This window comes from Notothenia rossii (assembly GCF_949606895.1).
Source record: "Notothenia rossii genome assembly, chromosome: 1".
In the NCBI taxonomy this organism is placed as follows: domain Eukaryota; kingdom Metazoa; phylum Chordata; class Actinopteri; order Perciformes; family Nototheniidae; genus Notothenia; species Notothenia rossii.
In genome coordinates, this window is record NC_136912.1 from 61,444,011 (window position 1) to 61,459,817 (window position 15,807).

The following is a 15,807-nucleotide window of genomic DNA, read 5'->3' on the forward strand; positions in this document are numbered from 1 at the left end:
CTCTACGGTTACAACCGGATGGGAGGAAGTGGGGATGCAATGGTTTTTAGCCAAAGCCGGTCAGGGACGGTGTGGTGGGTCGATGTTGTTGGATGACAGGGCGTGTATACATCGGGGCTCCTCCCACTGTACCCATAGAGTCCAGTAGAGGGCGGAGCCTATGTGAAATATAACAGGGGGTTACGTATTGTAACCCTAGTTATATAAGCACAGGCGGAGCCCTCTACCTGGGGGCCCTGTCTTTCCTAGTCCGCTCGCTGAAGAGTGTATAGGATAGTGGGCGGCGGGTGTAGCCGCCTTATATACTGTGGGCCTGCGCGCGCATTCAGGTAGGCTCGCCCCGATTCGCCGGCTACGTTTACGCAAACTCAGTAGGTGAAAGCACGAACAGCATGATAGAGAGTAGTACCCATAGAGTCCAGTAGAGGGCTCCGCCTGTGCTTATATAACTAGGGTTACAATACGTAACCCCCTGTTTTAGGAACATCCATTGCAAATACATGGAATTCAATAAACATTGAATAGCATATCATATAGTTTGTCTGTTTTCTTTTCCTCCGTGTTGTCCTGGTTTGCTCTGCTGCCTCCTAGTCGCCACCGGGGAAAGGCTTGAAAAACACTGAGAGTTGAGACTCAGGGTGCAGGGTGAGGGTTTCAGTGCAGGTATTCAGGCTCCATTGAATCCCCCTCTGGTTATTGTGCTGAAAGAGGGAGTAACAGACAGGAGAAAGGGTTATACACACCTTTATAAAACGGACAAGTAAAATCAAGCAATCTGATTGGTTCTTAGCCGTGATATACTGAGCGTATACCACGGGTAAAATTGTAAGTTACTTTTCACAATAAGTCAGTATCCCTCCGCGCATGAGAAACACAGTATACAGTTGGGCTGAAAAGCAAACTGCCTGCAGTTTGCTTTTCAAACTGGAACAAGAAAGCAGCGGAGAAGTAACGGGGAAGAAAGCCTCCTTTTTACGCAGCGGCCCAGACATACACATCAAACGGCAAAACATATTCAGTGTGCAGTTCCTTTGGCATTAGGGCAGGGATATCTAGATACTCTCCAAGGTTTGACATAATGAATTTTGCTACTTTTAAAGCAAGCAACAATGTTTTCAAATCTGTAATCAAAGAGGTCCGCAAAAACGCTATCGACCAATCAGATTGCTTGATTTGACTTGTCAGTTCTATAAATATATTTAAATTTCTTCCGTTACGAAACAAACTTACAAAGCATAAGATGGAAACATTTAAGATTAACTTCGACCTCCGGGGGGGGTCTTACTATGGAGGAGTGGATTGAGCAGTGCCTATCTCCAGAAAAAAAAGCACCTAAACGATGACATGCAGAGCTACGTGAAGAGCAGGTAGATTAACTGGAAAAGTACCCCCATTCAAAAGCTTTCTGATGCGGGTCTTGAAACAAAGCAGAGAAATTATGACCGTTAGTGGCCACAGGTGCGAAAGCTCTCTCCAGAGCTACTGGAAGCCCAATCTCGGGAACCGGAGAAAGTGGAGCAATATTCTCGCCACGCCAAGCAGCAGCCTAGAAGAACCTCAACCAATACAAGTCACCACGTAAGCCATTCTACTGATGCTGGACAGTTTTTCAGTGGCTGCACAATAAACGGCAACATAGAAAAATGAATGTAAATAAACCACCAAATAATGGATCAACGCTCTCTGTCTAATATGTTCGCTAGCTGTTATTGTTGTTGCATAGCAACCACCACTAGGTTTCGTGTAGAAGGCAACGGAGGGACTGTTTTATTTTGAACATCATTATTTACTAAGGAAAATTATTTAAATTAGAGTGTGTATTTTTCTTTCATATTGCCACACTTGGTAACCGTTTTATAAAAGAAATAGCTCACTTCAGGCCGTGATATATGCTAATTATATCACAGCTAAGGGGCGTGGTTCAGCCCGACGTGAGCTATTGCTTAAACATAGCACACCTATTGGATGTCAAATTGCCTTGGGGAGATAAGGTGTGGTCTTTGTTCCCAACTGAAGTTATGGAACTTTATTATTTGTGAGTTTAACAAAGTATGACAAATGGCATCAGGAACAGATGTGATATGAATTTTCTATAAAGTTGTCTCACATTCTTGGTCATATTTTATATACAGTATGTAATGAGTATAACATGTCCAGTAAGTATAAAGTGTTTCCTAATACTGTGTATTCAACCACTATGGAATATGTATGTTGGCAGACAAAACTGAGTTGTTCTGTGTGTGAAGTAACCTCAAGTCACTCCGCAGGCACATTTTCATGCAGACCAGTTTGTCAAGACAAAAAAGGGCCAGACTAGGCTGAGAGCAGCGACGTGCGGTCAGGGGAGGCAGGGGAGGCAGAGCCTCACCTGTCATACTCCAATGTAACGGAAAAACAACTAAAGAAAAACTAAATAGTAATAATAAAATGTCTCCACTGATCTGTGTTGTAAATGTGCTTTATGTATTATTCCAATCGCTTTTTAAAGTCAAAATCAGCAATTTGGCCGAGCTCTGCTACAACTACGGGTAGCGATGAGAAGTGAGGCAGGGACGAGCTCTGCCTCTCGTAAGCCCATAGTAATTTGCTGGAGCGCGGGCACTAATTTAACGCGGGCACTTATTTTGTGAGCGCGTTCAAGCCAGTTACTGTGGGGTGAGGTGAGGCACAGATGAGCTCTGCCTCACCTCAGAATGTGTCGCCCCACAGAAACTGGCTGGAGCGCGGGCACTAAGCGCATGCCTGTTACCATCTCAATGTATGTCACCAATGTAATGTTTGCAGATCCCTTCATTACATTTGTCCTCGCCATCCATAGTCTCTAAATAACTTTTTTCACGTATATATGATATTTAGGCTCGCTGGTCTCATCATAGAACGGCAATGAAAAAAGCACCAGGGGAGGCAGCCATAACCTCTGCCACACTGAAGGGGGCGCACATGAGCCCACAGGTTCTTGTTGCTACTGTTATTCTACGCAGAGACGGTAGACACGAACAACAAGTTTCAAATTACAGGAAGATAAGGAGGAATTTTTGAAAAAAGTAATAGAGATTGTTGTCCAGAAGGATAGCATGGACTTCATGTTCAAGTCAAGGTAAGACCACAATTGTAATGAAAATGGGATCTTACTAAGAAAGAACAATCCAATATTTAGATGTTGGGTATCCTTTTGTTGAACGGTCTGTTTAAAATGAATCGAAGCATCAGACTAAAAAAGCTTTTGAAAGTAGCCGAATATTTCGATTAAGGTCAAAATATAATATTTGTAAATCTGACTCTGAAAGAGTCAGTGCCTCACCAGCCATGAACCTCACCGCACGTCACTGGCTGAGAGCATAGGCTATACCAGGGCTATTCAACTACACATTCATTTGGGCCAGATTTTATAACTACAAAATTCAGCTGGGCCAGACATTCAGCGGCCTGTAAAAAGCGGGTAGTGACACCTTTTAAACCAACACATATTACTGCGATGAAAAACATGCAATTTTTATTCATTGTTCATCTAACAAAGGTAGGTCAAAAAGTGCATAAAAACACAACAAATTAGCATTAATTTAACAGAATCTGAAAAAAAAGTGCACAGTTGTAGCATTACATTTGTTTGCTTTAGAAGTCAAGTATTCAGGTTATTTTTTTTTAACCAGGCACATCACAAAGTGCATTTACTGAATACAATAATAGCAGTCTTAATAAATGTCCTCACATATAAAAACAAAACAGCTAAAGAGCTCCAATGCAACACAAAGAGGTACTGTAGTACTGTAGCAATACTATTTTTTCACTTTTCAAGTAATAACAAAAAAATCATACGTTTTGGTCACATTTGACCCAGACACATTACAAAGTGCATTTAAATGAATACAGAAAGAACTGTCAAACCCTTCAGTGCACAAACCCATAACAAGGGATACGGGTAACTATATGAATGAATACTACACTACACGTCTACTATAGTAAACTAGGTGCTTACTATCACCTCATTTGTGATTTGTCATCGCTGACTTTCTCAATGGGAGAAGGGACATTTTTTGTTTTGAACAAGAGCAGTGATTTTTGGCTCATAGGATGTCAATGCAATCCTAAGACATTGGTGAAGAGTGCTGTCAGTCAGGGAGCAGCGAGTGATACTTTTGATTGAATTCATGTGTGAAAAGCTTGATTCACATGTGTATGTTGATCCAAACATACTGAGCACACAGATCGCTACTTTCTGAACGTTAGGGAACTGCTGTTTTTTGACATCACTCCAAAACTTTGCTGGCCCGTTAGTGCGCTGCATGTCAATAAGTTCCAGTGTATATTTCCCCTTATCGATGCAGGGGACCACTTCCTTTGCTCTGGTTGATACGTCCCTCTCTATTGCAACAGTGAAGGGGTCTCTGGCAAAGCCCATCATCACCTCTGTGGACAGAGCAAGTCCTAATCGACCGGCAAAGTTCTCTTTCAACCTCGCAATGAAATCTGTCATCACATCCGTGATTTGTGCCGGAGATGTGATGTGTTTGGGGAGCGTCGGAAAATGCAGCATCCGACCCGTGCTCAGGTCGGTCGCGAAAAGGTCCAGCTTGACTTGGATCTGCTCCACAAGATAAATGACCGTTTTGTCTCTGTTTACGCTTCAGAGTTGAGAGAGACATGTTTTAGAGTTGCTATCATAGGACCACCGTTACTAGCACCACTAGATGCACTTTCAAAAAACGTGCTGCGTTGTGGTTTAGTGGTTTCTATACAACCCGGAGTGTTGCGTTCATGGTCTGTACAAGTGTAGGAATTTGGCTACGGGAGGCTGGGCCACTCGGGAGTTGGTTCTGGGCCGCATCTGGCCCGCGGGCCGCCAGTTGAATAGGCCTGGGCTATACCCACCATCTTCGTGCATCGCCCTGTGGTAAAAAAGAGAAGGGCCCCTGCACCACGATTCACCCCGGGACCTGTATCTACAAAGCCCATAGCTCATGATCACAGCTGTAGTGTGAAAGGTGACACAGGTATAATAAGTATGAACTCTTAGTAACAAAAGTAATATTTCTTATTTTTAAGTTGTATAATATTTTAAATGTTCGAAAATGTACAGTGCCATGTCTTCTACTTACATTAGTCTCAAAGATTGAGGGAAGAAGGGATGAGTAGACTGAGAGAAAGGAAAGTGAGGGTGAAGAAAGAGAGGACATGGCTAGTGAGGAGAGACAGGGAGGGCGGACACCACCCACTCAGCCAGCAGCCAGTCAGCATACGAGGGAACCAGCAGCCAGTCAGCATACGAGGGAACCAGCAGCCAGTCAGCATACGAGGGAACCAGCAGCCAGTCAGCATACAAGGGAACCAGCAGCCAGTCAGCATACGAGGGAACCAGGAGCCAGTCAGCACACGAGGGAACCAGGAGCCAGTCAGCACACGAGGGAACCAGCAGCCAGTCAGCATACAAGGGAACCAGCAGCCAGTCAGCATACGAGGGAACGAGCAGCCAGTCAGCATACGAGGGAACCAGCAGCCAGTCAGCATACAAGGGAACCAGCAGCCAGTCAGCATACAAGGGAACCAGCAGCCAGTCAGCATACGAGGGAACCAGCAGCCAGTCAAACAGATCTATTAAAAAAATTAAAGAGAACATTTAAGATCCAAGAAGGAATCACCAAAAAAGCAAAGTCTGCACTAAGAAAAACCAGGAAGGAAAATGCAGCTCTCAAGAAAATAATGAAAATTAGGGACAAGAAATATAAGAAAACGTTTTCAAAAGACCAACTTAAGGCATTAGACAGACTCACCACAAAGGGGATGAAATGGAGCAATGAGACAATTAAGAAGGCTTTAAAAATGTGCTTTGCGTGCGGACCAACGGGTTACAAAACTCTGCAGGAATTGCAGATTCCCCTTCCAGGAATAAGAACACTGCAAAGAAGGATGCAATGTGTTAAGTTTGAGCCTGGTGTGTTGACAGAGGTCTTTGATTTCCTCAAATTGAAGGCAGATAGATTGACAGACCTTGAAATGGAGTGTGTGTTGACCTTGGATGAAATGGCAATCAACCAAGTGTGGAGTTAGACATGATTACAGGCAAACTGTACATGCTTGTGTGTTTATGTTGGCTGGAAACACAACACGGTGGAAGCAAGTAGTGGCATATCATTACACTGGCAATTCTACCAATGGAGCAGAGTACAGGCCAATCATTATTGATATAATACAGAGGGCAGCATCCATAGGGCTACATGTGCTTGATGTCACCACCGACATGGGTAGCCCTAACCGAGCCATGTGGAAATCCTTTGGGGTGGACCAAAATAAAACATCGGTGCCACATCCAGCAAAACCAGACAGGCAGCTTTATTTCATGCCCGATGTCCCACATCTGGTAAAACATTTAAAAAGTGCCCTTGTCCTTGGGCAGGTCTTCATAATTCCTGAGGAGGTTGTTAACAGAGAGAACCTCCCCTCTAACGAGGTTTCTGTGGTCCCCATTAAGGACTTATTGACCTTTCAGGAAGGGATGGCCTTAAAAATAGCTCCCCATCTTTCAGCTGCAGCCATCGAGCCAAGTCACTTTGATAAGATGAAGGTTGGTCTTGCTCTAAATGTGTTCAGTAAGGCTACAGGTGCTGGGCTGAAATACATGGTGCAGCAAGAAAACCGCCCTCTGTCCTACCTGACGACAGCGTGGTTCCTGGAGCAGGTTGATCGTTGGTTTGATCTGATGTCATCTCACCATCCAATTACAGCCCTGAGCAGGCTCAAGATGGAGGAGTACCAAAAGGCCATCACCATCCTCCAGAACATTGTCGATCTGTTTAGTGGGATACAAATAGGTCAAAAAGAAGGTTGGAAGCCTGTTCAAACAGGGATGATGATGGCAACAACATGAATTTTGGCCATACAAGAGGAGATGCTTACACAAGGACACAGGTTTGTGTTAACGTCGAGGTTCACACAAGACTGCCTTGAAAATACATCCAGCTGTGTGAGGTCTAAAAATCCTGTCCCAACTCCAGTTGAATTCCATCATGCACTGAGAATCATATCTGTGGGGCAGTTCCTCACCACCATCAGCTCTGGGAGCTACCAGGAAGACCACATTAGCTTTTTGGCAGACTTCCTGGACACAGGGGAGCCAAAGATCACTCCATCAGTCAGAGTGGAACAGCTGATGGCGGTGAACAGAGCAGCTGCACCTGACCTCACAAAAACTGAGAAATGTATTCTCTTCCATCTTGCAGGCTACATCGTCCACAAAATCATCAAGTTTGCCAGCATCTGAGAAAAATGCAAAATTGCAACAGAGCACCATGATGAGAGTCCTTCTGGTGACAACATCTTGTTAGTGGACTTGAAAGACTTCAAGGCAGGTGCTCTTTGTCATCCCTCCCAAGAAGCCTTTGACTTCATTCACCAAATTGAGGAACTATTTAGGAGCAAGACTGGTTCCTCCCTCATGCAGCTCCCCAACGCAGTGGGTGTCTTGGAGAAAGAAGCTCAGGCCCTCTCCAGCAGGCTTCCGTCATGCTGTGGAGTACAACAAAAACTCGTAAAAAGATTCATACGGCTGAGGCTGAGAATTGAGGCCAAACAAATCAGAAATGACAGGAAAAAAAAAAATTAAAAGATGGCCATTTTGGAAGCAAGAGCCAATCCAAAAAGGTGAAAAGGAACAACAGCAGCCAAGCTACCACATCCAGCAACCCCCAAACAGATCCACAGCTGCAATCATTTCCATTAGTCATTGTAATGGAAATATTTGGACTAAACATTGCTTTTCCACCTGCCAGCACCCAGCTAACATCACTGCCCCTCCACCCATAACATCACTGCCCCTCCACCTGCCAACATCACTGCCCTCCACCTGCCAGCACCCAGCCAGAGGAGCGCAAACAACAAAAACAAGCAAGGTGTCCCGTCATGTACCTGGAAGTTTGGGTTGGCAAAATGGAGTAAGAGAGGGACTTGAAAAACCTTGCTGGCTCTCTACTCATGTTGTTACAGTTGTCTTGGTTACAGCTCTCAGGTTTTTTTTTTTGCCATTTCCACATCTTTAGAAAATATGAAATAAAAAATTGAAGTGAAATCAACCTCTTCTCTGGAGAACAAACTTTGATTTCTCTGTCTTGTGAGTTTGCAGTCTTGCAGTTTTGCTCCTCCACCTGTACCATCACTGCCCCTCCACCTGCCATACAGTAGGTTACTAACAAGATTACTTATATAATACAGTGATAGAATACATGTTTAGTATGCTTACTTATATAAAACAGTAGTATTAAACTTACCTTGTGTTTTCACTCTCACTTAAGTCCCTCTCCCTTTGCCATCAATCCAAAATCAGCTGAGCTGCAACATTATACAGACAGGTAATAATCAACATAATCACAAGGACACAATATGGCTCTGCTAAAAACACTCACTCTTAAACGCACCAAAGTTATATTTATCTAATATTTAACTGCCTCTACCCCCGCATACAATCCCGTTTAGAAGCCCCTCTTCTCTAATTCAACAACGTTGGAGGAAATGACATTAAGAGAACGGAATTTACAATTAAAAGGCTGTTCAACGTGTGTTGCTAACTTGATCCGGTATCCTAGCTTAATCTATTATCTGTAAACGTTCCCTAAATCTACTAATTTAGGGATAATCCACTGATATCCTTTAATACATGTTAATTTGACTCAGATGTACTGATAATATCCGCAATATACATCTTTAAACTTCTTCTTACCTTTAAAAGTCCGTCACAAACGGTCTATTATGCTGCAACTCTACAGCTCTGCTAGCCTTGGCGCTAACTTCCGGGGAACGATTGAGAGGCTCCACGATCCGCCATTGCTGTAAAAAAGTGGTCCATTGGAGTGAACGGAGATGACGTAACTCTCAGTCTATATGGCGCTGGGTCTCCCCAGACCCGAACACTACATGATACCCTTTTGTTTTTAGAGACCTTCAGACTTGGCTAAAATTGTCAAAATCAGTGTTGTAGTGTTATATAGCTGTTGTGGAGGATATCATGAAGCCTCGTTCTGATAAAAAAAACTAAAGCGTAGTTATTATATAATTTTATCTTGAAACGGGTCACAGGAGGCCCGAACACAACATAAGGGTTAACCCTCATCATCTACCGGTTAATCCACGTTATTACACATTTAGAGTAATTGCAATGCAGGTAGATTGTGTTTTTTAATGACTGTTTTTAAATGCCTTTTTCTTAATGTCTTTCATTTTTGTAAAGCACTTTGAATTGCCTTGTGTTGAAAGGTGTTGTATAAATAAACTTGCATTGCCTTGCCTAATGTCTGCTGCATGTTTTGTTGAATATGTTATATTTGATGAAAACATTTAAATATTAAGAGTACATACAAAATAGGAGGAAAGTAGAAGGTCAATGATAGAAATATAGAATAGAAAAATATCAAGAATATACTGCAAAGGATATCTAGAATAAAACAGTTTAGTGCCGGATGTACACAGATATTAATAGGAGGATGTGCAAAACAGACAAACTAATTAGGCTTTATTAAAACATAAAATAATACTTTAGGTTATGGTCTTCTTTTAAATACATGTAAACAAAAAGATTTGGGGGTATCTACAGATAACTATTAAGCCTGAGAAAGTACTTAAAGGAGACCTATCATGCTATATTTAAATGATATAGTGTATGACCATACCTATATAAGGTATATTTATACATTTTATTTTTCAAAATACCAAACAGATCATTTTTTAGCCATGCCTCGTTTCGCTCATTTTCGCTCTATTCCAAGCCTGTCTTTGAAAATTCTGAGCAGCAGCTGACCATGCCCCCCTGCAGAAGAGGGGGGGCATGCGCCGGCGAGAGTCGCGTTACCATGCTTGCTGTGATTACGAGTGTGGAATAAATAAATAAATAATGTCATCTCAGAGCAATGCATGTGTTCAAGCATATTATCAATTTGATCCAGAAACTGACCCTGAAGTAACGGAGGTTTTGGTGGAGGTGCAAACATCTCGGTTGCAGCAGGACGTTTCTGAATGTTTAGTTAACAAGCTGTTGTCCCTATTTATTTTACTCTGTTTGTTACGATGCTTGCTACTTATTCCGTTCATTTTTTGGCTAATTAGCAAGAATGCAATGTGTACAGTTTGTAACTTAGAGTTTGACCCAGCAATAAGTCTCTGAAAGGCGGGGGAAAAGTTGTGTGGATAGAGGCAGAGCGCAGTGGCAGGCAGTGAGGAGCAGGCTGCGATACCCCGCCCACAGAGCGCACCCAGAGGACAGGCTGCGTCACCTCACTTTGTAACCCAGGAAAGGAGCAGGAATCCTGGGTACGTGAGTGTTAAAAGTGCATTAAACTGTTTTAATCGGACAGCCGCTGATGTGCACGGAAGTCTGTCCGTTTCGTTAACATTTGAAGAGCCAAATGGACGGAAATCCGTCCTATATGCGAATGAGAGGTTTGGCAATGCACGTGGCCGTGGCTCATTCCCCTAATAGTTGTAGAGTTGACAAATAAGCGGAGCACCTCTTTGTGACGTAGAAAAGTGTTGAAATCTGGATCCGTTTTTTTCAGATCCGTTGCAGCCCCTTTTTTAGAGATTTGGCTAAGGAGGAAAATAGAGAGGGTTGTGTTTTCTGACACTTGGTGAGTTCCCTGGAACACCGGGGACACATATTCATGTATAAAAGACGTACAAAGGTGCATTTTGCATGATAGGTCCCCTTTAAAGTCTAATATATTGCATGGTTTGATTTGGGACTTGACAATCAACTTTCCTGCAATGTTAACTATGTTGAAGCACTTATTTTAACCGATATTATACATATTTATTATACTCTTATAAGATGTATGTAGATAGAATAATATATTTGCAGAATACGACAGTTTAATGGTGGAGGTACACAAATATTGATAGATGCCTTGATCACTGTTGAGGAACCTGCGACCCAAGTTTTTTATTCATTTCATAACTACACTTTTGTGTATAATGATATGTCAATGAACCTTAGAACATCTTGAAATCTTGAAAGGGATGTGCAAAATAGCCATTATATACAGTTTCTAATGAACGATTAGAGAATAACGAGTAATGAACATGCTTTATAGGGATATGCAGATACATTTGTTTAGTCTTCTCAAGCACCCACTACCAAATATCTCTCCTGATTGTTGGCACTTGACAATCATCTTGACTGAATTTTACTCAGGTGTAACTAAAGTCTGATTTAAGGGTTGTTTATATTTTACATCATTAATCAAAATCTGTAAAGTAACTAAAATAAATGTAGTGTAGTAAAAATACCAGGTTAACCTTAAAGAAAGCCCTCAGGATTATAAAAGACCCCCATCACCCCAACCACAAACTGTTCTGTCTGCTGCCGTCTGGCAGGCGGTACCCCAGCATCTGGACTAAAACCACCAGACTCAGGGACAGTTTCATCCCATAAGGCTATTAAACACCTGAACTTTGAAACAACATCCATAACATTCATCTGGCTGCTACTTAGAAATTATTTATCTAATATATCATATTCCAATCACTTGTATATAGACTCTTATTGCACTATTTCACTATTTTTATTTTTTTATTTACTTGCACTATTTTTTCTGTGTATCTGTTTTATTGTGTTGCACTGTTGGAGGAGCCTGTGACCTAAGATTTTCATCGTCATATCTACACTGTAGCTATATACGCATGACCAATAAAAGCCTTGAACCTTGGGGTGAGGGGGTGGACACGTTCGAGCCCTGTTTTGGATAGTGTGCCGTCGATGGGTTTCATTCCATTTCAAAGTGCTATTTGACACTCAGCGTAAACTTTGCACACTGCCACTCCAACATCCAATCACAGAGCTTGAGGACTAATCACAGGGTTTGTCAAGCACATGGCATAGTCCTAAACGATAGCTGAGGATTATGTGTAGTGTAGTGTCTTCTGCCATCCTAAACCCTAAAAAAATATTTGTTTTTCCGAATCGAAGGGGAAAAATACAAAAGCATTGTGCACAATTTAAACCAATCGATGTTGATTAACAAGGATAATCTGGAGTTTTTGAGTTGATGAGTAGTGCAGATATCACTGTCAAATCAATCGACAGTAAGGAGAATACTTACTTACGGGTGTAAAATTATCCGTTATCCAATGGGAATGGACGCTCACATTGCCTTTAACTGCCGCCGACATGGACCGATGTGGTTCTTCCCTGAGCGTCAAATACCGCCGCCGATGGGAATACATTGCAATCAGTTGAAAGCTCTTTACGTCCATTTATGAAGCTGAAGGAGACTCGGCGCGTCACAACTGCACGCCAAAGGACCCTGACCAAGCGTCGCTATTGGACTATCAGGGAGTGAGACTGTGTTGCTTAAACTTAATCTAGTGTTTTAGTTTAACCTTAACAATGACTGAAACATAGTTTTCTCTTTCACTTACCATAGCCAAATCATAGTTGCCCTCCAGATTGATAACACAAGGTGTATATTGGCAATAAATGTTTCATTCATCATGTGTTTGCAAGATGGCGCCAGTGTTTGTGGCCTGCCGCCTGCCGATGCTTACGCTGTGTGTTTTTGTACTGTTTTTGTCATGCTTTATGCAAAATGTCAACTCTACTGGTGTACGATCGCCAAACACTGCTGGACCTTCGGTCTTCTGCCATTAATCCAGCAAAGTCTACGCGTGGTGGAGATAAAATGCTGCCTCCGTTTTTATCAGGGGGACCAGTTTACCTGTGCTCCATCTTCCCCGCTGTAAACGCCACCGCCGCCGGGGAAAACGCAGTGGTCGACTGGTGAGAATGAAGGCTTTTTCAGCTCATCTTTTCTCTCATACTGAGTATGAGCCTCGTCTCTCTTTTTCGAGGCGCTTCCTGGACCCTGTCGACGCCTGGCTGGTACCTGTCGTCGACCCGAATGAGGCATTCCTGCACCGCGGGACCTGCTCCCCTCGTCCCCGCTGCCACGGGGTTAATCCGCGTGACCTGAGGTCTCTGTGTCGGGCTCCCCGGACCTCTAACGCCGCCAATCTGCCTGCCCCTGCCAGGTTTGGCCTGGTCAATGCAAGATCGCTAACAAACAAGACTTCCAAGGGCTTGGATTTCCTCTTCGTGACTGAGACATGGCTCAGTATTGGTGAGTCCAGCGCGTTTACCAAACTCGTACCGCAGCATTGCTGTTATTTTAACTCTCCACGGACGTCAGGCCGAGGTGGAGGTAGAGCAACTGTTTTTAAGAGTGACTATAAATGCCAGCAGCTTTCTCTGACATTTTCACCCGGCAGCTTTGAACTGAGCGTGTTCGAGCTTGGTCGCTCTCATACAGTGCTGTGTGCTGTGTTCTATAGACCTCCCAAATACAATAAGGGATTTTTAAACGATTTCTCTGATTTCTTGGCTGAAATTATGCCAAAATATGATCGTGTTCTTATTGTTGGGGATTTTAATATTCACGTGTGTTGCCCCGACAAAGCTATGGCAAAGGACTTTCAAGACCGTGTTGATTCCTTTAATCTTGTGCAGTCTGTGTCTGGCCCAACGCAGGAACGCGGACACACACGCGGACACACACTTGATCTTGTTCTATCTTATGGTTTGCCATAAAATCTTCATAAGCCACATGTTCTGTTCCAGACTATTGATTTGGTCCTTAATGCCCCCCAGAATACCGTTATGGAGACCCCTACCGCCGTCTGTGAAGATTTTCTTCACTTTTTTATTAATAAGGTAAACTCCACTAGAGCTCAAATCTCTGCTCCTGCAATTGACACCTCAGTTCCTGCACTGTGTTCTGCTGTCTTTAATCAGTTTGAGCCTGTAGCTCTGTCTTTTGTACAGGAGACTGTCTCCAAGTGAAAGCCCTCTGGTTCTCCAAATGACCCTGTCACGCCTCAACTTTTTAAAGAGGTTTTCCCCACTGTTGGACCATCTATGCTGGCAGTTTTAAACAGCAGCCTGCTCTCAGGGAAGGTCCCCGAAAACCTGAAGCATGCAGTAGTGCAACCTCGTATTAAAAAACCCAGCCTGGATCCCACAGTTCTGGCTAATTTTAGGCCCATTTCCAAAATTCCTTTTATGTCAAAGATCCTGGAGAAGATTGTCTACAGTCAAATTATTTTTTTTCTGGAAGAGAACAACATACTGGAGGTTTTCCAATCCGGTTTTAAAACTATGCACAGCACTGAAACAGCGCTTTTAAGAGTCTTTAATGACATCCTTTTATCTACTGACTCTGGGGACTGCGTTGTGCCCCTACTTATTGACTTAACTGCTGCTTTCGATACAGTCGACCATGACATTCTGATCTCCCGCTTGGAGAAGTGGGTGGGCATTGAGGGGAAAGCCCTGGAATGGTTCAGGTCATATTTGAAGGACAGAACTTTCTCTGTCAGCCTTGGCTCCGAGTCATCCTCTGCTCCACTCCTGTATGGGGTCCCACAGGGCTCAGTATTAGGCCCCCTGCTATTCTCCCTCTATTTGCTCCCTCTTGGGTCCATTTTTAGAAAGCACGGCATCGCTTTCCACTGCTATGCTGACGATAGCCAGATTTATGTCCCTCTAACAAAGAAGGAGGGTTACTCAATTAGCCCACTACTAAAGTGCCTAGATGACATAAAGGCCTGGATGGCGAGCAATTTCCTTAAACTCAATGAAGGAAATGGTAGCACCACTGACACCACTTCTGTAGACCTGGGTTCCTTGCATCAGTACACCAAGCCCACCATTATGAACCTTGGTATTAAAATGGACCGTGAACTCAAACTTGAGAGTCAGATTAAGTCGGTGGTAAAAACGAGCTTTTATCACCTGAGGCAGCTAGCCAAAGTAAAACCTTTTCTCTCCAGACAGCAGTTTGAGACAGTAATCCATGCCTTTGTCACCACCCGGCTAGACTACTGTAACTCTCTCTACATGGGGGTCAGTGGGTCCTCCCTCGCACGACTGCAGCGGGTGCAAAATGCCGCAGCAAGGCTCTTAACTGGCACACGGAAGTATGACCACATTTCCCCTGTCTTAGCTTCTCTCCACTGGCTGCCAATTTATTTTAGGATCCATTTTTTAATTATTTTATTTACTTTTAAATCCCTAAATGGCATGACCCCACCATACCTTGCTGAGCTGCTACAGCATTACACGCCGAACCGCCCTCTCAGGTCAGCGGACCAACTGCTCCTGAATGTGCCTAAAACCAGGTCAAAGCTCAGAGGGGACCGTTGCTTCTCTTTAGCGGCTCCCAAACTGTGGAACGCTCTGCCCCTGGAGATCAGACAGGCCTCCACACTGCCTGCTTTTAAATCGCTTCTTAAAACCCACCTCTTCTCCTTAGCGTTTTAACATTTGTCGTTTCAACATCTTTAGAGTGTTGCTTTTTTGCATTTAAATTGTTTTTTTTTGTTTTTACTTGTACTTGTTTTATGGTGTGTGAGCTGAGCTGTGTTACTTTTTTGTATGCTTTGTTTTATTTATTTGCCTGTACAGCACTTTGGTCTGGAGGTTTAAAGTGCTTTATAAATAAAGTTGTATTGTATTGTATTGTATTTAACATCATTAAACAATGTACATGATAATTGCCATGATTTGTAACAGACACTTTCCAATATTTACCTCCAATTACAATTGAATACAATGTATTGTAAAGCATTACATTTATTGTGACAAAGTGACAATGTTCAAAATCAATCCTAACATTTTAATAATTGTAAAGGGACATGTCATGCTTAAACCAAAAATACACTACTTGTCAAACCACATTGTTTTTGTTTGTGTTGCAAATATATAATGGATATATTGGAGGAGATTTTTGTCTAATACTTTGGAATTAGATCGCACTCGGCTTGTGGTCTTCAGAT

The 15,807-nt window shown here is 43.0% G+C and overlaps 1 protein-coding gene across 5 annotated transcripts in view; it reads right to left on the minus strand.

Annotated features, from left to right (window-relative positions):
- Nucleotides 1-399: 399 nt before the first annotated feature.
- The window catches only part of LOC307035220 (uncharacterized protein), a 29,280-nt gene continuing 13,872 nt past the window's right edge, over nucleotides 400-15,807 (minus strand). The window contains exons 1-6 of one of the 5 annotated variants that reach the window (XR_013807053.1): nucleotides 8,708-8,869; nucleotides 8,259-8,319; nucleotides 6,892-7,500; nucleotides 6,647-6,784; nucleotides 5,769-5,892; nucleotides 3,439-5,589 (exon numbers count right to left, since the gene is read on the minus strand). Coding sequence is in view for 1 of the 5 variants with exons in the window: in XM_079674298.1 (XP_079530424.1) it covers nucleotides 5,177-5,589; nucleotides 6,647-6,701 (468 nt within the window). In the remaining 4 variants the exon portion in view is untranslated. Of the gene's footprint in view, nucleotides 702-3,438; nucleotides 5,590-5,768; nucleotides 5,893-6,646; nucleotides 6,785-6,891; nucleotides 8,231-8,258; nucleotides 8,320-8,707; nucleotides 8,870-15,807 lie in introns of those variants that run through there. The other 4 variants (XR_013807051.1, XR_013807052.1, XR_013807054.1 and 1 more) reach the window with 4 other exon arrangements.